Consider the following 25655-nt stretch of genomic DNA (forward strand, 5'->3'; position numbering starts at 1 on the left):
AAGATCTTTCTCTTCTTCTTTTGACCTATAAAGTAGGTCTTTGTTCTTTATCCTGCATACAGTACCTCCCCTCTGCATTTTTTCTTGGTAGGGTTTTTTGGCTAATTGCCCATCTTCTGGCAGGGTTACTTTTGTTTGTTGCCTCCCTTCGGCTGGGATGCCTGGGCATGATGTCTAAGTGAAATAATGTGTGTAGATGGCATTATTTAATAGAAGGTTTAGCCCAATGTATTTTTCATGATGGCAAGTTGCCTAGTTTAAATACAGTTAAAGCACACATGAAATGCCTGTTTAGACGTTCCCTGGCAAGTTAATATATGCCTTAAATACAGCGTGACCAATAATTACCAAAGTATTTTTCTTTTGGCTATATTTTCTTTTGTGTGTTCTTTTATTCGCCTTGGAATATCCTTTAAAGTCACTGACAAGCTTACTATTCATTTAAGTTCCTTGCTTATGACTTTATTTTCTGCACATGTTTCATTCATTCCAGGTGTACGTGCAATGTATGGCCACTTCCATCTAAATAGATTTTTGTTTTGTAGCAAACCGAACGTATGTTCTAGGATTCTTTACGTCGAATACCGGTTGTCTGTAAATAGCAGGATGAGACTTAACATTATCTCGATTCTCTCAGGCTATTGTAGACACGGTGGACAATCTACTGAGGTTTGATGCTTTGGAGTCTTGGAGAGACATGAATTCATCGGAGCAAGCACACGCTGCCACAATGTTACTGGATACCCTTGAGGAAGGTGCATTTGTACTGGCGGACAACCTGGCAGACCCTACAAGAGTCTCTATGCCCACAAACAACATCGGTAAGGAACATTTGAAGGCATAGCACATAGCTGTAGAGTTCCATTGCACTTCATCTTTGCAATTATTAAACTTCCGTAATTGCTAATTAACGAGGGAGGTTTACTGTGATTCTTGTGATATTAATTGAATTTTGGTTTAGAGTTGATTGTACAGGGAGGGTAATCTGTGTAAATAGGTTCCCTCGGCAAAGTAAAGTTTAGCTTGGGGAACGTGAAATGGAGGCTTTGAAATTTCCCAGGTTTGCAAGGTATATTGAGTTGTTCTAAGCCTATCTAATACCAAAGGAGCTAAAAACCAGAATATCTTGTAACGTAACATTATAACGCTATTAAACAGTGTTCTGCTGTGGGGCTGCAGATTTAAATTTCAATGTGCCTTTCATATAACTTAAGCACAGTTTTCTATTAACAAGAGACTAACAGAGCCGTTCCACTGTTTTCCCTGCACACATGTTGAGGGACCTCATAATAGCTGCATTGTAACAGTACTGTCGTCTTTCTCGACTCTTGTTCACCGTAACCAGTTCTCGAAGTGGCTGTGCTCAATACAGAGGGCCAGGTGCAAGAGTTGAGATTTCCTCAGGGCAACAACGAAGATAACCTGATCCAGCTCTCTGCAAACACCGTCAAACAGAACAGCAGGAATGGTAAGTCGCCGGGCACATGTTCCGACTGCTATTGTTCCAACTCTCAGATCTGTAACTTTAGCGTTGGAATTGTTTATTAGCAAATGGTGATTCCTTTAAGAGCTCCAGAAACATCTGTAGAGCAGCTCTCGTTTCTGCTGAGCTTTACTTTAATGAGGGTCTGCGGATTTGGCTTGTTAGTGTATAACGGTACGTACTACGGGTGACGGCAGGACACTTGTATACATTTGCTAATTTATTCTTCCTTCGTCTGCCAGGTTTAGCAAAGTTGGTCTTCATCAAGTACAAAAGCCTCGGCCAGTTCCTCAGCACAGAAAACGCCACCATAAAACTGGACAACGATTTGACCGGCCGAAACAGCACACGCGTCGCCGTGAACTCTGACGTGATTGCGGCCTCCATAAACAAGGAATCCAGTCGTGTCTTCTTAACGGACCCTGTGTACTTTACACTCAAGCACATTGATGTGAGTGGTGGTCACGTTGAGTTGACTGGAAGGTTATAAAATCGGGAAGTGATTTGGGATGGAGTGGTCGGTCGGGGTATTAGGCTATTAAAGAAAAGTTTCCATCAAGATTTGAAATGTGCCTCCAGGTCAGAAGGAGAATTTCTTTTAGTCATCGAACATAAAATTAAATGAAACTCGGATCAGTGATTATTAGAACTTAAGTGTATTCTTAATGAAAGCTAATTCAGTAGCAACATGAAAATGTAAATGAGTCTAATTCATTTGTGAGTGAAAATTAACTCTTACCTTAGCAGCAGGGCAGCTTAATCTAAACTCTGATTACTCTGTATAAATTAGCAGGTTTAGATGCCTCCAAGTGTAAAATTTGGCTTTAGATGCCAGGGTTCGAGAAAACTGTGGAAATAGCGGCAGTCGCTATGATTCTTTTAGCTACTCTTTGTCCTGGAGTGTTAAAGGGGTTGTCTGACAGTAAAGGCTGGGCATGCGTTAAAATAAAAAAAAATAACACACAGTCACCTGACTTTGGTTCCCTTTGCACCGGTGTGGTCACCTGACTTCCGGCAGTCTCCAACGGAAGTGGCTCAGCTGGGTCCCAGAGGCCAAAGACAGGTGAATATATTGTATTTTTTTTTATTTTATCACCTGCCTGGCCTTTCATTTTTTTTTTGTCATACAACCCCTTTAAGGTATCCATACACATTAGATTAAAGGGGATGTCAACCTTTACACTTCAATGAGCAATCCCAAGGGTAAGATCAAAAGTTGATCATCAGGGGTTCACCAGTTGGGACTGTGGCAAATTAACTGTAATGTCGGCAGCTGTCAGTGTATATGGAGCATGAACCAGATAGCTCCCACTGTAGTGGCCTTGGTTGGAATGGCATTAAATTGAAGGAGAATGGTGCTTACAATACCAGCCAGGCTTCAATGCATGCAGAGCTATCCACTTCCCCCTTCTTACACATTGAGAACCTCTGGACAAACAACTGATCAGCCAGGGTAATGAGCAGTGGACCCCTGATGCCCATAAATAGTGTGGAGGTGGACAAAACCCTTCAACGTCAGCTAGGCCAGCTTGACCATCTATGGTTTCTGGACTCTCCTCTAATAGCAGATACCATGGATGAAGAAGGATTGAGGATGTTGGATTTCAGCATGCTTGATTCTTTATTCTTGTGGGAGATAAGCCATCACCAGAGGAGTCTGCCGGAGGCTTATTCCCCTTTTTCCCATTGAAAACACATGCATACACGGCCAAGCTGAACGTGCATGTGTCTTAGGAGCTTGGAAGAGATAGTGGTCAGATGAATGAGTTCAGCTGACAGTTCTCTTTGGTGTATGACCTCCGTAAGTTACCTTAGTATGATTAAAGGTAGAAAGTCCATCGATCCAACAAAGCAAAGTTTCATCTATCACTCAACCCTTACCCATACATCTTTTTAGTTGCTTATTAAATGGGTTCTTCACCCATAAATAAGTCTGAAGGAAGTATCTTTATGTATTCTCCTCTCTGCTTGGCAAAAAAAAAAAAAAAATCAAAAATCTACTGTAGGAACAAGGACTAAGGCTAAAATAACTTAATATGAGATGTGCTCAAACTCCCTGATATAGGCTCTGCCTAAAAACCTGACTGAAGAAATTCATACCTTTTGCCATACCATACCATTTGTCTGTTCCCATGTCCATCACATCCCCATGGGACACTTAATAGGATGTTCTTCTCCTATTGATTAAAGATTGCTTATATATATCCCATATCGAAGACTGTTCTTCAAAGGGAACCTGTTACCAGGCTCATGGCTTACAATGGGCTCCATGAACCTGGGACAAGTAAGCCCATTGCCCCCAAGTAGGTGTTCTTCTGAAACGCTGCGGCGTTCACAATAAAAACACTTTAAAGTATGTTTATTCTAAAATGCCAAAGCATTTCAGAATAATACCTATATAAGGGCACATTGTATACATGTGTGGCGCACAGTGTTAAGCTCTCGCTCATGACCTGAAGGTTGCGAGTTCAATCCCCGCATAGTTCACGTAGCCGACTCAAGGTTAAATGACCCATCCATCCTTCCGAGGTCAGTAAAATGAGCACCCAGCTTGCAGGGGGGGGTAATAAATAAATTACCTGAGAAGCGCTGCAGAATAAGTTGGCGCTATACAAATAACAAGTCCCCCCCACCCTTCCTTCCCTTACATGTCTTGGGTTCATGGTGCCCGTTGTTCAGGACACCTTTTAAAAGGGACAGTATTTCCTGTGACGACACATTACAATTCCAGATGTTTTTTTTTTTTTTTTGCAAGACTTGCACTTGGCTAGATTTAATGGCTTCCATGTTCTATTTTAACTTTTTTGCTTTTGCACACAGGAGACAGATCCTGTTCCCTGTGAATACACGGATTAGCATGTGCAAATTAATTTTAATGAGATGACTCGTTAGTATGTTAATGTTCTATACATCTTCATTACATGTTAAATGCTAAAAGAAGTTAAAGAAAAGTCTTGACACGTTCTTAAAGATCTTCTCAATTGCATTTTGAAATATGCTGCTTTAAAAAAATCATCTCTTTATCCAAATAGTGTCCATTTTCTTAGACAATTTCTCCTCTAGAGCTATTCACCGGTAGCTCGCCCTCATTACATGTTAAATGCAAGAAGAAGTGAAGAAAGGCCTTGACGATTCATTAAAGATCTTCTCAATTGCATGTTCAAAAATACTTCTTCAAAAATCATCGTTTCCAATACAAGATTCATTTTCTAAGGCAGCTTGACCTCCACCGCTCTTCACCGGTAGCCCTTGTGACAATTATCTAAAAATGGACGTGAGGAAAAAAAAAATTAACAATATTACAACCTTTTATAGAAAAAGATTTTAAAAGAGAATTTGCCATTTAGACTAATCGGCGGCGTCTAGAAGTGAACATTTTTAGGATTTATCGGAACGTCTGAAAGTATTTTTGTATGACTCACAATAAAGCTAACAGGTTGTTTTTTGGGTTGTGTTTTTTTTTTTTAGATATTTTTTTCTTTTCCGAGCTGGAAGTAGATGCAGTGATTATTGTGGAGTTTGTTGCTCTCCTTAGTCAGCTCCCTTACTGTGTAACACTGAGTAGATTTCTGTAGTGCTTTATCTCATTCAGCGCTAAATAATGGATTTTCTGTCCTTGAAAGAAAAGTGCTGCAGCTAAGAGCTGTTAAAAAAAGAACCTTGGAGACTTGGAATGATCCTGATAACGGGGAATAAGATCTAAAGCACGTTCTGTTAAAAAGTTTAGACATGACTTGTTCATTGTGTCTGCTTCTTAGCGGATTGATAGGCTGCTTTTCTTCATTGGTACAGCCCACACAATGGCTGTGCCAATGCCTTCGGTTCATAGACTGTATCATTTTAACAACCCAGCTCCATATCTGGGGTTCTTTACTGATAAATTGCGCAGGGTTACATTGCCATGGACCCCCGACTTCCCAAATGACAGATGTCAGCTATTGTATGCCAGTTGTTCTTATTTTTCTACCTTCATACGCGGTAGCTCCTTGCATTTCTTGCTTTGGTCTTCAAAATGTGTCTCCTAATTACCATTTCTCATTGACCATTCTGTCAGGTGGATATCTCTAGGACTATATGAACCAAACGAAAGCTTTACGTATGCTTAAAGGGATTCTGTCACAAGCATTTTTGATTTTAAACTGGACCCACCGCACTCCCTGCCTGCTCCTGACCCTCCTCTTGTCACGAGTCAAGCTGCCTGAGTCCAGAGTCCAATTACCTTGCCTTTCCTCATCCTTACCCCCCCACCCCACCGCACTTTGGTCTCTTTCTTTGCCACCGACGTTAAGATGTCTGCACCTCAGCTTTAGTAACGCAATGTGTATGCTGGAACCAGAGCCCTGCAGAGCCTTGTGCCTAGGCAGTTCCCCGTGTATCCGCATCACATTATTGGTATTGAGGTGCAGACACCTCAACCTCAGCACTCTTGTCCGTTCCACTGGGCACAGAGAGCCGCACAACGAAAGTATGGGATTTTACTGCTGCTTGCACTAGCATCGGCGGCAATGAGAGACACCAGACTGGTGAAAGGGGTGTGAGGAAAGCGCGAGCAGCATGTGCCGCTTGTGGTAGGGAACGCTTTGGGGCCAGTTGAAATCAAAAAGGCTGGTGACAGATTCCTAGAGCATAACATTTTGAACGTTTCCACACTACACGATGTCCATTCTTCACCATGGGGTTCTAGATCATAGAAGTTTTGATTGCCATACTTGATGCTTCCTTGGTTTTAATATTTCATTTTTTTTACTCTCTCTCTCAGCCACATAATTATTTCAACGCCAACTGTTCTTTTTGGAACTACTCTGAGAGAACGATGATGGGATATTGGTCCACACAGGGCTGCCGGTTGGTAGAAACCAATCTAACTCACACAACCTGCGCTTGTAGCCACTTAACTAATTTCGCCATCCTGATGGCCCATCGGGAGATTGTGGTATGTATCCTTATGGCACAACAGCAAATATGTTACTTTTGTATTAATTGATGATTGGAAATGATTTTCTGCACAGAGAGGGTGTGAACCTTTATTGTGTTTAAATAAAAAACACCCTTTGGATTGTTTTGGGATGAGTGAGCCTCGGTTTATGTATGGGAAAGGAGATAAGCAGGTTGGAAGGAGGAAGTATGGTGAATGCAAGCACAATAGTTTTATGTTAAAGCTTCTAGAAAATTTCTTGGATGATAGATTTCAATAAAAGATGCCTTTCAAAGTTTACTTTCTTTTTTAGCTTTTATTATTGCAGTTGTCCAACTTATTTTAGTTCTTCCTTTCATTTCACCTTCTTCCTCTCGCCCTGTAGTCCAGTAAAGTTTTGTAGTAAGGCTTTTATTTTATCTTTTCCAGTATAAAGACAGTAGACACGGACAGTTCTTGGATGTCATCACACGAATGGGAATTGTCATCTCCCTGGTCTGTCTAGCCATTTGTATTTTTACCTTCTGTTTCTTCCGTGGTCTCCAGAGTGATCGAAATACAATACACAAGAATCTTTGCATCAACCTCTTCATTGCGGAATCTTTGTTCTTGATCAGCATTGATAAAACAAGCAATGTGGTGAGGAGCTCTTCTTAGCATAAAATGACTTTCCCTACTTTACTAAATTCTCTGTAATTGTAAAAGGATTCTCATCATGACCCAGTGACCTAGCCCCCTTTTTGTAGAGCAGCTCCACCAAGAATTAGCCATGTGGCATAGATTTGAAACCTCCTGGCAGTCATCTTTAAAGGGGTTATCCAGCCCCTCAAAAAAATGTAAACCTGCTCAAGGTAGTGGAAAAATTCCAAAAAAAAAAGCCATACTCAACTCACTCAGTACCGTTCCGATAGTGCCCAGTCCCCTAATGCTGTCTGCTGCAGGGATGACCTCACTTGACACCAGGGACATGTGACCACTGCATCCAGTCACCTTCTCACTTTGGCTGCTGATTGCAGTCAGTAGTCATATGTCCTTGTGTTGGGATGTTATCGCTGCAGTAGCAGAAATGGATTGTAGCAGGAACTAGGCATTAGAGATGAGCGAGCATACTCGCTAAGGACAATTGCTCGATCGAGCATTGTCCTTAGCGAGTATCTCCCCACTCGGAAGAAAAGGTTCGGCTGCCGGCGCCGGTGAGAGGTGAGTTGCGGCAGTGAGCAGGGGTGAGAGAGGGAGAGAGAGATCTCCCCTCCGTTCCTCCCCGCTCTCCCTCGCCGCTCCCTGCTCGCCGCCGGCAGCCGAATCTTTTCTTCTGAGCGGGCAGGTACTCTCTAAGGGCAATGCTCGATTGAGCAATCGCCCTTAACGAGTATGCTCGCTCATCTCTACTAGGCACTGTTTGGACTGGAGCAGCAGGGGAATTAGGTTAGTTGAGTATGACTTCCTAATGTTTTTTCACACTGGGCAGGTTTCAAAAATTTTAGGGCACTGAACAACCCCCTTATTTACAAAAAAAGCTGTCTGAGGATTCTGTAGTGCAAATTAAGTACTACGCCATGTAAGACAGTTGTGCTTAGTCCTTCTGAGTCAGGGTTGGTGTTTATACGTCTAGTTGCCATGCGTAATAGAGAGTGGTTTCTAATTGCCCCCCCCCCCCCCCACCACCACCACCACCACCACCACCACCATATGCCCTAAAAGGGTATATGAACACAAGTTTTTTTGCTTTAAATAGTTGAATACTTACTATACTGGCTAATGGAATTCTATGAGAACATAAGTCTTATAACGTCGTTAAATGCGGTACTTGATTTATACGAGCCATATTGATTGTATAGCCCATTCTATTTCTTGGTCTATAAAGACATGATTTTTTTTTCTCCTTTTCTCTTTTCTTTTTCTTACCATGTGTCCAGCAGGTTAATTTCCTGAAAGTCAGAATATTTTTAATAGTACCAAAATAATTTACTGTAGCCCAATACACTCCCTACAATTCATTGCTGGCCATATTTATGGAATCCCCAGCACGCCCATATCTTACTGCGTTACAATGATACATTGACTTGATGATCACAACTAAAATTGTTTCATCGTTCTTGGATCCATTTTTTTCTCTCCTTAGATCGCCTGTGCTATTCTCGCTGGTCTCCTTCATTACTTCTTCCTGGCGGCCTTCGCCTGGATGTGCCTGGAAGGAGTCCAACTTTACCTCATGCTTGTAGAAGTATTTGAAAGCGAATATTCAAGGAAAAAGTATTACTACGTTGTTGGATACCTCTTCCCTGCTATCGTGGTTGGAGTCTCTGCTGCTATCGACTACAAAAGTTACGGAACGGAGAAAGCGTAAGTCTAGAACCTCTAGAACTTGTTAACTTATGGAAACCTTGATGTTCACCTTGCAAACAGGCTCTTCAGTGTCTCCATACAGTCTAGCGTTTAAGAATTTGGGCAATTTTACCTACTTGAGATACAAGAATGCAATGACTTAAAAAAAATTTAAATTGTGCGCAGTGCAGAAAGTACTTTTAGAAGTCTGCATTGAGTCACATCACAGAAAATTACTGGAACCTGAGAAACTGCTCAAAACTATATGGATGAATCAGGTCCACCTAAAGTTAGAGCCACTCATTCGACCTTTTTAAAGCTGAATCTTTAAGGGGTTGTCCAATATAATTTAATGATGTAAAACTGGGTAAATTGAGTAGGGCTTTAAAAAAAAAAAATTTTTTTACACCACCCTGAGCAGGTTTAAATTTTTTGGAGGGGCTGGAATTTTGAAAGAGCTTCTTTACTGTAAGAGCAGTGGGATTCTAGAAGTCTACCACACGTTGTGATACTCAATTCATAGTGCAAGTTCAAGAGGACCCTGAATGCCTCTCTTGAAACTAAAAAAAAATTGCAAGTAATGTGTAGCAGAAATATGGAGATGGGATGTTGATCCCTGGACTTATTCCAAATTTGGAGTTGGGAAGTAATTTATCTCCCTTAATTATGGAGTAATTCACACCCACTTCATGTTTTTTTTTGAGCGAGTAGTGCCTTATTCGAGTACCTGCCCGCTCGTCTCTAAAGATTCGTGTGACTTGCGGCGATGAGCAGGGGAGAGCGGGGGCAAAAGAGGGAGAGAGAGATCTCGCCTCCGTTCCTCCCTGCCGGCACCCGAATCTTTAGAGACGAGCGGGCAGGTACTTGCATAAGGCAGTACTCGCTCGAGTAGTTTGCCTTAGCGAGTATGCTCGCTCATCTCTAATTACTATATATGTTGCTATATATCGGTTAGCGCCTTACCTAACATACCAGTTATTACATTGAGGTTTCCATAATGTCCGTTAATTGCATTGGGCAATGACTTTGGTGCTCCACCATTTTTCATTGATCAGTCCTCACTGGAACTTCCCTTGAACCCATTTTAAAGTATACCTATAAGACTAATAAACTTTCTTTATATAGTCTACTCTATAACTGATATCTATGAATATAAAATATATATTTTAGCCAAAGTAGTGTTTCATCGTACTCTTACCTTAAAGTAACTTCCCATTAAACACTTCTGTAATCCATGTAGAATAAAGTGATGCTTAGAAATTGTCCGTCAGCCTCCATAGTGACAGCTGAAATGTACTCATATTAGCAGAGAAAAAATGTTCAGTCCGCAAACTTCGAAGCTTGGAAATGGTGAACCGCCGTGTGAAGCCCGGGCTTATGGGTTCATGCATCATTTAACCTAATAACCAATGTTTCAGATTTTTTTTTTTTTTTATGCTCCTTAAGTCCCACTTGGGTTATTTTTTAATGTCCTACTGGTTTTCAGCAGAACATGACAGCTGAACATTTTATGGCTGTTACATTCCAGTGAGACATCTACTTTGCATATGCCATAAAGATAAAAGGCCAAACTTGAGGATTACAAAAGAATCGCCTGGGCAAAAATAAAATAATTTTTTTTTTCCTTTTTTTTTATTTTTTTTTTATTTTTTTTTCCACAACTGCTCAGATCACAGATCTCCTGCTGAAATTCTAATCTATACATCAATTAATGTGTAAAGTAAATAAATGATACCCTTGTAACATAGTCAGATGGCCGCGCCGTGGTTCACTGACAGCCCCTCTGTCTGTTCTGCAAAGATTCCCCAATACCCGCATCACACTGACACTTTGCAGCGCAGACATGATTGGTGTCGGCAACTTTTTGTTCTGAAGTGTGATTTCCAAACTCATTTGTATTAATTTTCTGCTTTTCCGTCTGAAAGGTGCTGGCTGAAGGTAGACAACAATTTCATCTGGAGTTTTATTGGTCCAGTGGCTTTCATTATTCTGGTAAGATGTTGTTCTCCTTATCCTTTTATTAATTGTTACAGTAATTTAATTTGCCATTTCACCGTAAGGATCCTATTAATGGACCAAATCACATGTCAAGCGCACTCTGTCTTTCTATAAGGATTATTCCAAGAAAGGGCTTAATGGTGAAATTTTTTTTCTTTCTTTTTCCGTACTACGGTAACCTGTTAAAGGAGCGGCCAACTGATATTAAGTAACAGTCTGTTTCCCGTGCAGTAAAATAGCAAAGCGGGATATACTCGCCCCTCCTCGCTCCCGCTATGTCCAGCACCGCTGCGCTGTTTATTTACAGGCTGTAGTCCTGTCCGGTTTACTGGACGTCGTAGCCAATAACAGAGCGCAGCGATCGAGCGAGCAGCAATGCGGGCTGCAGCTCCTGTGGCATTCCGCAAACAGCCTGGCACTGCCGATGAATGTGGAGTCCAAGGGGAGACCTGGAGGACCAGTGTGGGACGCCGCAGGATCGGGGAGAGGTGAGTATATGCCGCTTTGTGATTTTACTGCATGGGGGGGCAGACTGTTACTGGATAAATTTATATTTTGGACCACCCCTTTAAAGAAGTTTATTAATTACTTACCCATCCTATTTTTTCATAGAATGGTAGAGTTGGAAGGGACCTCCAGGGTCATTGGGACCTCCAGGGTCATCGGGTCCAACCCCCTGCTCAGTACAGGATCACTAAATCATCCCAGACAGGTGTCTGTCCTGCCTTTGTTTAGACATCTGTCTGAGATTATTTAGTGAATCCTGCCTTTTTACATTAACCCCCTCCTGAGATGTGTTACTTAAACCTGGAACTGAATTTAGAGGGGGGGGGGGGGTACCCAAACCAGCTTTTAGCACCTATCTACAGAATAGGTGATTAAAGTCTGATTGGTGGAGTCTCATCACTTAGACCCCCACTGATCCCGAGAACGATGGTCCCGTGCCTCCTTTCCTCCTCACTTCAGGCTCGCTGCACCCCCCACGGTAAGGAGGAGATTGCATAGAGCAGTGGTTGCTCATGTGCGGCGCTACCCCGTTCATTTTCAGTACAACTGCCCGAGATAGCAAGCAGCGCCATGCATGTGCGACCGCCGCTACGTTTAATCTGGCATTCCTGTGGGTGAGTGCAGCAACCCTGCAATAATGAGAAGAGGAGGGTATAGGGCCCCCATTCTCCAGATCGGTGGGAGTCTCTGCAGTGAGACTCTAACTGATAAGACGTTTATCACCTAACCTGTGAATAGCTGATAAGTCATTTTTGGTACGGCCCATTTAAATAGTGAATAATTTAGTCAATTGCTTAAATTCTAATTCTGTTCTAGAGGCCCCATTACTCATCAGTGTTCAGTCATCAGACCCCTCAGAGGGGTATGGAGGTCGCTCAGTTTTGCCTTGACATATAATATTTGAGAAAGAAGAATCGAAGGGGACAATGAATTTTCAATGCGAATGCTCAGCTGAGCTGAATTTTCATTATAACGGGGCAGCCACAGGTTGTTGAAGGTGTTATGGGCACCTTTAAGTTGGATTCACATGGAAATCTCAAAGAATGTGCCCAGTGGGACCGCACAGAGATTCCGCGGCGGAAAGGCTGCTTCCAAACCGCCGCCTTGAAGCGGCTTGTCCGCCTGTATTCTGCTGTGGAAATCTCTCCCCATAGAGAGAAGAGAGTCCACTGCGGAAATAGCGATACAATTGAAATGTCGCAGATTTGGATTCCGCGCCGCATGTAAGTTTCCGCGCGGCTTGTCCACAGTGTGTGTGTGCTGCTTAGTCTCGGGATTAAAAATAGTCTGCATGGAATTTCCGTGGCAATTTCACCCCGTGTGATCCCACCCTTAGACCTTTTGTTTGTCAAAAGATCCTTCGATAAATGAAACTTAATGAGCTTTTCCTAAATAATGGCATAGGCCAATTTTTTTCTTATGAGGACAATTAGCAGTAAGTGCAGAGAACCGAACCACTCCACATCTGAAAAACCAATGTCTAAAATGTGCCACCAGCACTTTGCTGTTCCGTGTGTCCTAGCAGTCGAACAACAGAAAAATTGGAAGTGCCAGACTCCACACATGACATATCTGAAAAATCTAAATGGCCCCATTTGTTATAATCTGTCCTTCCAGCTTCTGGCCGACTCTCCGGCATTTTATCGGACAAAATAGTGCAGTACGCTATCAGGTTGTCCAGCATTTTGTGCACAGATGTGAACACAACCTTTATTACATGTAGTAGCAAGTTTTATGACCACAACCATGGCTTTCTGAGCATTTCTCATTAGCGTTTGCTCCACTACGGTCAACTGAATCCAAAGCGCAACTTATTGGACATTACGTGGCCTCTTCTCACTCTGATTCAAATAGTTCCTCACAAATATGTGAGCGAGATCCGTCCCTATGAGCCCTCAACGCGCTCTCAGAAGGACGTAAAGAGTAGTACACATTGTTGAATAGCATTTACAGCCCCTTGGGCTGCTCATCAGTAATCTAGACTAATCTTTAAAGGACTCTAGTCTATGAAGGAAGCTGATGCCACAGATGGACAACTTTAGTGTAGGATCTACACTTTGAAAGTAGCTGCTTATATTGATTATTGGTCATCCTCACATGTTTTTCACCTGGGTCCTTTTCATTACGAGGGCAAGACTTCAGTTGAATGTGACAGATTGATGTAGATTGGTGTAATTGCTCCTTGTGAGGAAATCTCAAGTGAGGCTGAACCCTATGAAGTTTCCCTGTTGAGTTGTATAAACCGTGTCTAGCTCCTTTTCTTGTGATCCGTTGATATCCTAATGAAATGTACACGGCCTCGCGTATCAGATGGAAACATCTGTGAGGAGTCTTCCTTAGATTTTATGGAGATAGCAGCGAGATTTATCTGTCTTCCTGGTACAGGTTGCTCACCACCTGGAAACTATTATAAGCTGCTAACAAACACTCGCTCCATCTTTGTATGCGTTTAGAGGGATGACAGTGTTTGGGTGGAGAGGCTTTCCTGAACTATTAACAGCCTGGCTTGCTGGCTTTCTAAGAGATTCCCTTGGGTGTCCTAATGTGTCCAACTCAACCGGATCTTGGTCTCTATTGCTAAAGAGAGGAACAAATGTTATTAATTGCTCATTGCAGGCATTTAATAATAATTCTCTTTAAAGGGACCATTAGACCAGTTTTTTTAAATTAATTAATTACAAGCAGCTAGAGAAACATTTTCCATTTTTAAAATCGTTTTTGGATTGTAGAATCTTTTATTCTGTTGTCTGTATACATCTATGGGGCGGCCATCTTTCCTAAGTTTCATTTAACAGCATTTAGAGAGGTGATTTACAGCAGCTTCATGGGCCGTTTACACAAGGAACTCCGATTTGTATGGGAGACTGTTCTAGGCATGCTCCATGACCTGCGCACGGAGGGGAAGTAGATGGCTACAGCTGATCACCTATCTTGGGTGGTGGATCCTGTGTGATTCCATATAGGTGTCTCTTCTCAGTGTCATCCTGCCTGTGATGTAAGTGAGATGACTGTTATTTATTCATTAAGGGCTAATGCCCACGGACGGATTTCTGCCGCGGTGGAAATCCGTGGAGTTATCCCTCAGCTCTTAGGTTCCATTGAACCTAATAATAGTTTTCTGCCTTCCAATGTTTACGCTGGACAATTCTACCATGGAATTTCGCGGCGTGAAAGAAATTGCGTCATGTTCTAATTGCCGCGGAAAAACACACGACCGCCTTCCATTGTAGTCTCCACCCACCGCCGGCCGCGTCAAGCGCTACACTGCGCATGCGCCCCAGGTCGCCGGATGGCACTCGCGCAGCTGATCCGGAGAGGAGAGTATGGGGTCTTTGGGGGGCACCGTGTCGGACTCTGCTGCAATATTCCGCTGGCGGAGTCTGACACGGCCGTGGACATGAGGTCTAATAACTTCAGAAGGGTCGGTGATCCGGGGATTATTCCAATTGCCAGATTAAAGTCAGGAAGAACTATTTTCTCTTAAATGGGGAAAATTGGCTTCTTTCGCATTGGGTTTTTTGCCTTCCTCTGGATCAAGATTGGGGGTAACAGGCTGAACTGCATGGACATATGTCTTTTTTTGGCTTTACATACTATGTTTCTGCTGCAAAGATTTTTCTACAGATCAGGAAGTGTCAGATTATTATTAGTCTCTAATGAATGCAGGATTTTAGGTTTTTTTTCTTGTGGTTTTTTTTTTTTTTTTTTTTTTAAATACAGATTGTGGTTGAAAATTAAAAAAAAATATCAACAAAAATTTTTAAAAAGTGTATTGAACACAAAAATGTGAATTATATAATTAGGTCATAAGGTCATTTTCTGATGACGCATTCCCTTTAAGCAAGATGATTTTAATTGCTGTTATTTGGACTATTACTCCAGTGTGACTTGTTTAAGTTAATTGTGTTCTATCTGCAATTAAGCTACATAACTCCGACTGTATATATCTTTGTTATACTGTAATGGGGCTTTGGTTCTAAAAATCCTTAAAGGGGTTTTCCTGTGACTGCTGTCCTTCCTGGTTGTGGCTGATTAGGACATGTAACTGCTGCAGCCAATCATTGAACAGGGTTGTGACCTTCTAAAGCCGAGGATTGGCTGCAGCAACCAGGAAGGACAGAATGAATGTGAAGCAATTTTAAGTCATGGAAAAAACCCTTTTAAATCAGCCTTCCTAGATGGGAAGCGTGTATTCTTCAAGTGTGATTGTGTAGTTTAGGGTCACTCAGCCCAAAGTAACCAGAAACTAAAACATTTCTATCGCAAAAAATTAGTCATATATTGTACAGCAGTGATTTGCCCATAAATGGGACCTGTCACCAGTTTCATGTTGCTCGAACCACGGGCAGTGTGAACCCAGGACAGGCATGGACACTGTGCCCATGTGTGTCTTATTCTGAAACCTTGCGGCGTTTCAGAATAATCAAACTTTGAAATTTGATTCTGAATGGCGCTAAATCAGAGGAGCGGCGCTTCACCTTCCCTTTTGCACTTGGAGTGTGAATTATATAATTATTGAATCTTCTTTTAAGCGTCCCTTTAATTTCATTCCTTTCTATGCAAAATCTGTATTCAAGCAGCTATACATTTATTCATCATCTTCCACCCCCTTTTTTTTTCGTACGTTTTTTTTTACCCCCTGGCAATGTCCCGATACTCATGTGGTGGTACTTCCCCTCCACTCTAGTACAGGGGGTGGATATTTTTTTTTTTTACTAAAGGATTGCCAGCACTATGGAGATTTGGACTTCCTTTTCCCCACTTCCCATTATGCAATCGCTCCTCCTCAGGAACACACATATGCATTGGCCAATGGGATACCAGACAGCCCTTTCTGAAGCTCCTCCTTTCTGTTAAATAGATACGAGATGGGACCACGCTTTCTGTACTAGTCAGGAGATGGGCATGCTGTGCAGTGACAGGAGCAGATTGCCTGTAACAGCCAGGAGCTGAATGCTTACAATGAAGCCTGCAAGGACCTGCCCTGTCTTCCTTTAATCCTTCTCAACCTCAGCATTTCTATTACTAGAGAAATATTTCTCATAACAACAGGCAGTGGACAGCAAGATAAAAAGAAGGGAGATGCCTAGTGGTCACAACTTTAGAGTCATTCTTCAGGTGGAAAAGAGAAGTTTAGGTCAAGTCTATTATAGATTTTCCAGTCACCACTTGGGCTATCAATAAAGAGAAAGTTTATTGAAATGAGTCACCCTTCAATTTATATTGTCATCATCACCTCTGTAATCATAATGGTTAACAAAGTGTGAATGTTGCTGTCCCATGAATGATTTTCTATGGGACATTATTTCAATCAATGCATAAAACCGCAGTCGGGCCACTGATCCGGAATACATCCGTGGTCTCCTCCAGGAGTTTGCTTTAAGTTGCCCAACAATTACCAACTGATCCGTAAAACATAGGAGCAACCTTCTATTGTAGACGGCCGTACAATGTTTTCCCATAATTCTCCTCAAGAAAAGAGAAACAGGTAAAGGGCATCAATTGACCACTATCAGCAGGAGCCCAGTGTTATTTACTACCGGCTACAACATTATTATCTACAAGTAAATTGTTTAGCCTGGAAAGTGTGGGGCCTTTGGGAGCCGAATTCCCAACCTCAAAATGAAACAGCAGGTAGCAATCACATCGGCGTGCCGGAGAGTAATTCTTCTCCTGCAATTGCTTTGCCCTCTAGTTGTCCTAAGTTCCAGTCTCAAGCTTGATCTTACATCATGTGCTACCATGACTTAGGCACCGGTGCTTCCCTTGCAGGAATTTTGCTCATTTCGACAGTTTGGGGAATTGCTGTGCACACAAGTTTTCGGTTAGTTTTTTTTTCCCTTCTGCATTAGCTTGCATGTATAGGATGTAAAGCACTCATCGTCTCGCTGTCATAGTGCTGACTGCCATTCCTATGGTGGTAGGGTTATTATATCTATGAAGAGGAAGCATGTAAGTAATGAGCGTTGGGATACCATTAGTATGCCTGAAATGGTTTAATGAAATCTTAGATCATGACACGTCAGGATCTGTTCTTATCATTCGGACAGCTCCATCTGCGTCTTTAATAATTAATCCAGTTCACAAAGAGTTCAGTCTCGCGCACTCATTTAGAAACCTTCTTTAGAGAAACACCTCTTTGCCTGCCAGTCCCAGGGAGAAATTGTCTTCTGCCTGGCTAGCTGCAAAGATATCGAGACACAAGTGCAGTTTTAGGACCATACACTCACCAGGTAACAAAAGCTCCAGGGAGGACAATTTGGGTCAGAACATGTGCAGTTCAGCTGGGTTACTTTAGAATAGTGTTTTTCTTCCACTGTCTTATCATATCCATGTCAGCACTGCAGGCTGTGTGGAATGAATTTTTAAATGCGAGGCGCAGGCAGACATGATTCAATTGAGCAGGTTATAAAACACACAGCAGAACTTGTACTGTGTTTGGGCAGAAGGAGAAGCTGTAATGTCTTTGCATAGCCTCGAAGTACCATGCTGAGGACAGCTCTGTGGCCTCGGTTCATCTACGGATTCTCCAGACTGACTTTTTTTTTTTTTTTTTGGAAGCCCTGGCCATATTCAGACTCAAGGTTCAATAGGCTAATGCAGATATACTATGAGCACATTAATAGCAACAATGTTGACAGTTAGTATCCTGGAGTGGGCATCGCGGATCACTTCTAAGTGGTAGGTGCTAGAGGCAGTTCTAGAAAATATAAGTATTAAAAAAAAAAGTTGGACTAGTTTTTGGGTTAGCCAATTATCCACATTCTGTTGTGTTTTTATATCCTTTGGGGTCGTATATTGGTCTAGAAATAAGACCGAATGGGCTGGAGAAGCATGAGGCACTCAGAAAATATGCCTTTTGTGCAGAGCAGTAGATGGGCGTCAATCTTGGAGATTTATTGGGTCTTTGCACAGGTCGATTCAGATTGTCCATCATTGTTGGCAGCACATCCCCTGTTCACATGGGGAGATGTGCTGCTGATGGTTTATGTGCCACATAACAGATGCAATCACGTAACAAATTAGATGTGCTTGGTCATTGGGTAATCAGTGGTACCCCCAAACAGCCCAATGATCAGACTCTAGGAATATTCTTGCCTCATCATCAAGCTGTGTGAAAGGTATTTTATTTATTGCCAGCTACAACCTTTTGAGATACCATGTGTTTGCCATAAACGAGTGCCCTAGACTAGACCTGTGATATAGATTGCATACCAAGATTACAAGTTCTCCCCTATCCACAGGTTACTGATGTCCCCAGAGTAAGGTCTAAACTGAATGGAGTGTTGGTTGCGCAGGCGTGCTCACACTGCGGGGCGGACACTCGTGCTAGCGATTGGTTTGTTCCCGTAACCTGATTCTCAGCTTGTGTAAAAGTAAATAAAACAAGTGCCGAATGACATGCGTGTTGTTCCCATGTGATCAACGCACATTACATAGCAGGTGTGAAAAGACCTTTAGTTGCTAGAAATGGAGCCTGAGGCGATGTTTTGATTGCAATTCTTTTTTGATACCATGTTGGACACTTTAGGGCCCTTTTAATAAATTGTTCAGATTCCGGCATACAGCGAGATTCTGAACAATCGTCATTCAGTTTGAATACATGCACAGACTGAATGGCGAATGAGAAGTCCTTCTCTTATCATTTATTGTTCAGTTTACCTATCCAAAAAAAATGAATGGCAGGTCAGCCCATGCAAACTGGCCACCCTTCGTCTATAAACGACTGTCTGTTTACTGTGTATGGAGGTGGGCTGGAAGATCTCTGCCTGCTCCACCTCCATTTTCTGAGTAAAGATCATTTCTGTATTAAAGCACAGGAACGATCGTCACTGGGACGGTGTGTCGGACATCTGTGCCAACAGGTCATCCCATGTAAAAAGGCCCTTATTGTCCTTACTGGTCACAGTGCAATAAAGACCATTTTGCGATGTTGGCAGTCAATAGAACCATTTTGCGATGTTGGCAGAAACAGGGAGATACAGGCTTGCACGGGGCTTGAGTCAATCACAGAAACAATAACATGGAGACGACTCGCACTTTTTGGTCATGTTGCACACTTGTCAGAAGCTGTCCCAACCAACGTTCCTCTAACCGCAGCAATTGCTAGGAAAATCAAGAGACGACCCCCTGCCGGATGGCGGAGGCGTCCTGGTCATCCGCGACGCTTGTGGGTGCAACAGATAGGCAACGGTATCTCCTGCAACATCAACACTGTGAATAGAACAATGCTCTCGGTCGTGGTCATTCTAGATCGGCGCTACGGACCCTCGTCGTCAAAGCGAGAGAACTGCCAATAGACATAATATCAGATAGGTGTCATTATCTTAAAGGGGTTGTCCCGCGAAACAAAGTGGGGGTATACACTTCTGTATGGCCATATTAATGCACTTTGTAATGTACATTGTGCATTAATTATGAGCCATACAGAAGTTATTCACTTACCTGTTCCGTTGCTGGCGTCCCCGTCTCCATGGTGCCGTCTAATCTTCAGCGTCTAATCGCCCGATTAGACGCGCTTGCGCAGTCCGGTCGTCTCCCTTCTGAATGGGGCCGCTCGTGCCGGAGAGCGGCTCCTTGTAGCTCCGCCCCCTCACGTGTGCCGATTCCAGCCAATCAGGAGGCTGGAATCGGCAATGGACCGCACAGAAGACCTGCGGTCCACCGAGGGTGAAGATCCCGGCGGCCATCTTCACAAGGTAAGTCAGAAGTCGCCGGAGCGCGGGGATTCGGGTAAGTACTGGACGGTTTGTTTTTTTTATGCCTGCATCGGGTTTGTCTCGCGCCGAACGGGGGGGCTATTGAAGAAAAAAAAAACACGTTTCGGCACGGGACAACCCCTTTAAGAGAATTTAGGTTGAAACTATAGAGGATGATTTAAAGTTTTGGACGTGTCCTCTTCAACATTGATGGCTAATCTATTTTGGTTAGTTCAGCTGAATAAGGGTTACAAGGTTCCCAAAACTGAAACAGCGTTACACAAGCTGAAGTCATTAGAGTTCATTTCCTTCAGGTGTATTTATACAAACTTCCCACTTTATGAGACACTTCTGCCCATTGTGTTTGGGGATGTAACCTACACAAGTTGGGAAAAGATGGTCATTGTCTACGGAGGACAATAACTATGTACTTTCAAAAGAAAAAAAACCAAACATATGCATACTCCGTCTCTGTTGTTATTTTCTTGTGAGTCCTTACATGACAGCGATGGCGGATTGCCAAACTGGAGCATACACCCTCATAGCAATTCCAACAAACACACACACATTGTTCTAATTACACTGGGTGTGGTGAGCAGAATTCGAGGCTTCCTATAGTCTGACTTTTAGCATTTCTCATAAATGCTTCCCATCTGGAGGTTCTGCCTGGTAGGTCGGGAAACTGGTGAAGATTTAAATACCAATTTATAATGCCAACGATCTCTCAAGGGGTTTATTATGACTTGAAAAACCTCTTCAGGTTTCATCCAGATAGTTATTTTAATGATTAAAAGACTGATCACCTATTGAACACACAGACATCAATCTTTGTTCTGGCCGTTCTTACGAGAATTTGTAATTGGTTTAAAGCAAACGTAATTTGTCTTTCGAATAAGACTACTATTTGATTTACGCAATTAAAGCACGCCAAGTCCTAACCATTCTACTATGTTTCTACTGTACTTGTAGCCATTATATAGCCACTTGATTGCTATACAATCAAGTAATTTTATTACTCTGTGGTTGATTTAAAGTAACATTATTATGCCTAGTGCAGGTGGCCATATATGACAGGGATTTAAAGAACACCCTAAAGATAGTCCTTGTATTGTGCACCTCCCAGGCCTGAACTAGGCATAATACAGCATCTGCTTGTAAAATGGAGCTTTTCCAAATAAGTGTTAGTCCCCCATCCACTTTGAGATTGACATCTCATTAGAAGTCATTCCTTGTTTTTTATACTCACTGTCAGCAATAGCCTATTAAAGGGGTTGTCCCGCGAAACAAAGTTGGGGTATACACTTCTGTATGGCCATATTAATGCACTTTGTAATGTACATCGTGCATGAATTATGAGCCATACAGAAGTTATTCACTTACCTGTTCCGTTGCTAGCGTCCTCGTCTCCATGGTGCCGTCTAATTTTCAGCGTCTAATCGCCCGATTAGACGCGCTTGCGCAGTCCGGTCTTCTCCGTGTTGAATGGGGCCGCTCGTGCTGGAGAGCTGCTCCTTGTAGCTCCGCCCCGTCACGTGTGCCGATTCCAGCCAATCAGGAGGCTGGAATCGGCAATGGACCGCACAGAAGACCTGCGGTCCACCGAGGGTGAAGATCCCGGCGGCCATCTTCACAAGGTAAGTAAGAAGTCACCGGAGCGCGGGGATTCGGGTAAGTACTATCCGTTTTGTTTTTTTCAACACATGCATCGGGTTTGTCTCGCGCCGAACGGGGGGGCTATTGAAAAAAAACAAAAACGTTTCAGCGCGGGACAACCCCTTCAAGGGCTAAAAGAGCCCCACACCCTTAAGAGGGTCGACTCCTGTTTTGATATTTCCTCGGTCCCCTACTGGTTTCTGTAGTTCTTGGTCCCTGTTGACAAAGACATTCAACTGCTGTAGCCAATCAATGGCCATTCTGGTCCATTTTGACACACACACATGTTCACTGCAGCCAATTAGTTGGTGATTGACTGTAGCAGTCTAGTGTCTATGTCAACAGGGACCAGGAAGGACTGAGGCCACTGAAGGCACCCAAAATCATCAAATCAGGAGAGTTCGGGGATGAGTAAAGTGAGTAGTACTACTTGTATTATTTTAAAGCTTTCTAAGTCAGTTTCAAAAACTTTTAATTGCCTAGACAACCCCTTTATAGAGGTCCAGTCTTGTTACCACCCAACATATTTTTGTATTCTGGAATCATACATGTGGTTTTTGTGGCAGTTTTTCAGCCAAAGTCAGGAGTGAATTAAAAAAGAAAAAAATATATAAAGAAAGTAGATATCAATCAGAAACGGGGAGGAAAGTGCAAAGATTTGATTTGTTCGTGCTTTAGGTAGAGTGAGCCTTTAAAATAAGTGAAACACTAGAAATGGCCATCCTCCCTTTTATCAGTACCACAGTCAGAAAACCAAAAACATTCCACCCTTAGATGCAATTATGTATTTGCAATATGTTAATATAGGCGGTATTAAAAACAAAATAAAAATACTACTAAGTGTTCAATAAGAGAATTTAATGTAAATGTTCCATATAATAATTTTTTTCTATATTGAATGTTTTTTTAATGGCTACCCTGTGAGCTCTGATGGATTTCATAATTGACAAATGTGTTATAAGAGAAAAATAAATCTCCCACCTAAGTAGAGCTGCTTGTCGATAGAAGTCTAGGTAGCAGATGTAGAGGACTTCAGCATCCTGTTACCATATTTACTTTCTCCCTTACAAGTCCTTAGTGTTCCATTTAGGTTTATTTCTCGTGTGTCCCTAAGTCCCCACTTAAAACTCCTTTGTAAGATGGCTAAGTGTTCACTCTTATTTTGCTCATTCTTTCCATTCTGTTGGCAAACTATGTTTGAACCTTATTAATAATGAACGTAACTGGTGAGAGACATAATTCAAAGTGATGGTCCTGATGTCAGTCTAATGTGCATTGTTAGATTTCCCAAATGAATTTTTTGTATGCTGCATTTTATAGTGTTTGGTCGACTGCCCTTCTTTTCTCAAACCGTCTCACATATTATCCAATAGTTTGAACAGCGGTCACCGGGCCTCCTTAGACATGTTTTGTTACAGATCATAATAACCCTCTTTTTTTCTTGAGCGTTAAAGAGGAACAACCATTTAATACTTTGTGTAACTACAGAAGCACATTGCCATAAGGTCCTTGTGGGTTAGCCTTTTGACTTAATTACCAATATATTGTAGTTGAGAAAAAAAAATTGTGCATTTACCATTTTATGGACCTAAACAAATTATGGCTTCAACTGCAAATTCTGTAATGTAGAGTTTATATCATAATCTCCATTAGACTTCATTCAGATGAGCGTGTTTACGTGCGTAGATAGGTGCGCACAAAACCACACGTCCACGTACGTGCCAAAATACACGTGAATGAAGGTCCGTGCCCATTGCTTTCAATGGGGCCACCGCCGCTGCTACCAGTGGGCCCCATTGAAAGAAATGGGCTGCTGGCAACCCCTGCAGTGAATTCAATGAATGGCCGAGTGCTGCCTGTGATTGGCTGAGCGTTGTGACCAGTAACAGGCAACACTCAGCTGTCATTCAATGGATGGCTTAGCGCTGCCTGTGATTGGCTGAGTGCTCATCCAATCAGACACAGCCCTTTCAGCAGGCAGGAATTTTAAATCCCCACCTGCTAAAAGAGCTTCAGAGCAGTGCAGGGAGACCAAGCGGCTAGACGGGCCTGAGTGCCGACAGTAGCGGAGAGGTAAATAAATATATATATATATAATTTTTTTATTTTATTTACGCATGCTAGGGATGATTTTCAGGGAAGGGCTTATATTTAAAGCCCTACCCCAAAAATCACTGCAGTGATTGCCTGCATCCCATTGCTTTCAATTGGATCGTTGGCAGTGGTGGCGGCCTCATTAAAAGCAATGGAAGAATATTGCGATTCTTTACAGGGAGTGCCATCATTACTGAACACTATGACAGTGCTGTCACAGTATTCAGTGACAAGAGGACTACCCGCATGGAATAGTTACATGCACCACGGACCCATGCGGTGCACACATGACCTATCTCTTGCAGGTGCACACGTTTGCATGCCTATAAAACATGGACATGTGAACAGTACATAGGAAAACACAGGGTTCAAATAGACACACGGTTTTGTGCGCAGCTATGTAAGCGCATAAACACGCTCGTCTGAATAAGCCCTTACCCTGCAGCAACATATGTATATTATCGGAACACTCTGCAGACTATTTCAAAATAACATTTACTGCCCCAAAAATCTGTTCTCTGACATCCATTGATAAACTAAGATTCAGAGGACATTGGCAGAAAATGTAAAAATCCATTTTGTGTTTTGTACTGTACTCTACTTTAATTTGGGTTTATAGGTTCACGAAAAATATGATTGGAAGTCCTTCTGAATAGTTGTTTGGTTTCTTGGTCTTCTAAGCAGTGGCCCAAATATGTTTTAGCAGGTTTTTGTTTGGCAAAATACTGTATGCTATGCCCAGTGAAGGTCTGGCTATAACACTGGCATAAAGTCCTGTTAGTGGGTATTGATAACCAGCATCTCAAGTCATTTTGCATTATCAAGATCTACCATGTAGGAAGCCATAGAGTTCTGTCAAGATGGCTTCCAGAGCTTGACCATGCACTTTCCTTGGAAGGAGTTTTCTGGGAGTAAACTGTCGATGACCCATCCTCGGGATCATGATCAATAGTTCATTGGTGGGGGTATGTCGCTCGGGATGCCGATTGATCAGCTGATTGAAGTGACAGTGGCACTTGGGTGAGCGCCACGGTCCCTTCAGTCCATATCAGGCACAGCGTTGTTCATTGTATAGTAGCTGTGCCTGATAATGCAGCTCAATCCCATTCACTTGAATCGGATTGAGCTGCTCTCAGGCCACATAACAGCGCCTGGGCCTCTTCAATCAGGTGATCAGTGGGAATCCCAAGTGGCGGTGCCACACACACCCCATCAACTATTGATGACCTATCCTGAGGCTAGGACATCAATCATTTAGTCCCAGAAAACTCCTTTAATTTTAAAGTAGGTAGTTCCAAGTAACTAGTTCTAAAAGGTATTCCAAAATTGTTGCAAGTCGAATATATTTTCGAAAATCCTAACATATCCGTTATGTCCAACAAGTGTTTTCATGCCAGAGCCAGACATGACTGATGCCATTTTTGGTAAACTTTTTGCATTAATCCAAGGTCCATAGCCAGACAGAAAAATGCTGCATGGATTGTTTTTCTATTTAGTGCAAGGAGGTATCTGGCATCAAAACTGATGCACCAAATGCCATGAACTGTCCCATAGAAAACTACCAGATCAGTTCTGGCATCACTTTGCCATTAAACCACCAGAGGGGAAAGAAAGCCAGAGAGCTGGACACATGTGAACCCGGCCTAAGCCTATATTTCGCTTTCTTTTTCCAATTTACTTACAGTTTTAATTATTAGGGTTTCTTAGTTGAACTTTCCAACTTGCTCACTTAAACTGTAAACTCACTTTTGCATATTTTAACATCTTCTGTTTTTTTTCTTCATAGCTCAACCTTGTTTTCCTGGTGATCACACTGTGCAAAATGGTGAAACACTCCAACACTTTAAAACCAGACTCCAGCCGCCTGGAAAACATTAAGTAAGTGACCTGTGTGCTCTGCTCTGAACGAGAATTCTGCATTCGCCATTCGGCAGTTTATCAGTCAGCAATAGAGATGTCAGTAGTCCATTAAGCCGGCTAC

The 25655-nt window shown here is 42.4% G+C and overlaps 1 protein-coding gene across 12 annotated transcripts in view; it reads left to right on the forward strand.

Moving 5' to 3' along the window:
• Nucleotides 1–25655, forward strand: part of ADGRL2 (adhesion G protein-coupled receptor L2) — a 217052-nt gene that overhangs the window by 174865 nt on the left and 16532 nt on the right. For all 12 annotated transcript variants that reach the window (XM_066597835.1, XM_066597839.1, XM_066597837.1 and 9 more), the window contains 8 exons: nt 638–821; nt 1346–1468; nt 1726–1934; nt 6243–6416; nt 6828–7037; nt 8521–8741; nt 10649–10715; nt 25461–25552. In XM_066597835.1, coding sequence (XP_066453932.1) covers nt 638–821; nt 1346–1468; nt 1726–1934; nt 6243–6416; nt 6828–7037; nt 8521–8741; nt 10649–10715; nt 25461–25552 — 1280 coding nt within the window. The remainder of the gene's footprint in view (nt 1–637; nt 822–1345; nt 1469–1725; nt 1935–6242; nt 6417–6827; nt 7038–8520; nt 8742–10648; nt 10716–25460; nt 25553–25655) is intronic.

Source organism: Eleutherodactylus coqui, chromosome 3 (genome assembly GCF_035609145.1).
Source record: "Eleutherodactylus coqui strain aEleCoq1 chromosome 3, aEleCoq1.hap1, whole genome shotgun sequence".
NCBI classification, from domain to species: domain Eukaryota; kingdom Metazoa; phylum Chordata; class Amphibia; order Anura; family Eleutherodactylidae; genus Eleutherodactylus; species Eleutherodactylus coqui.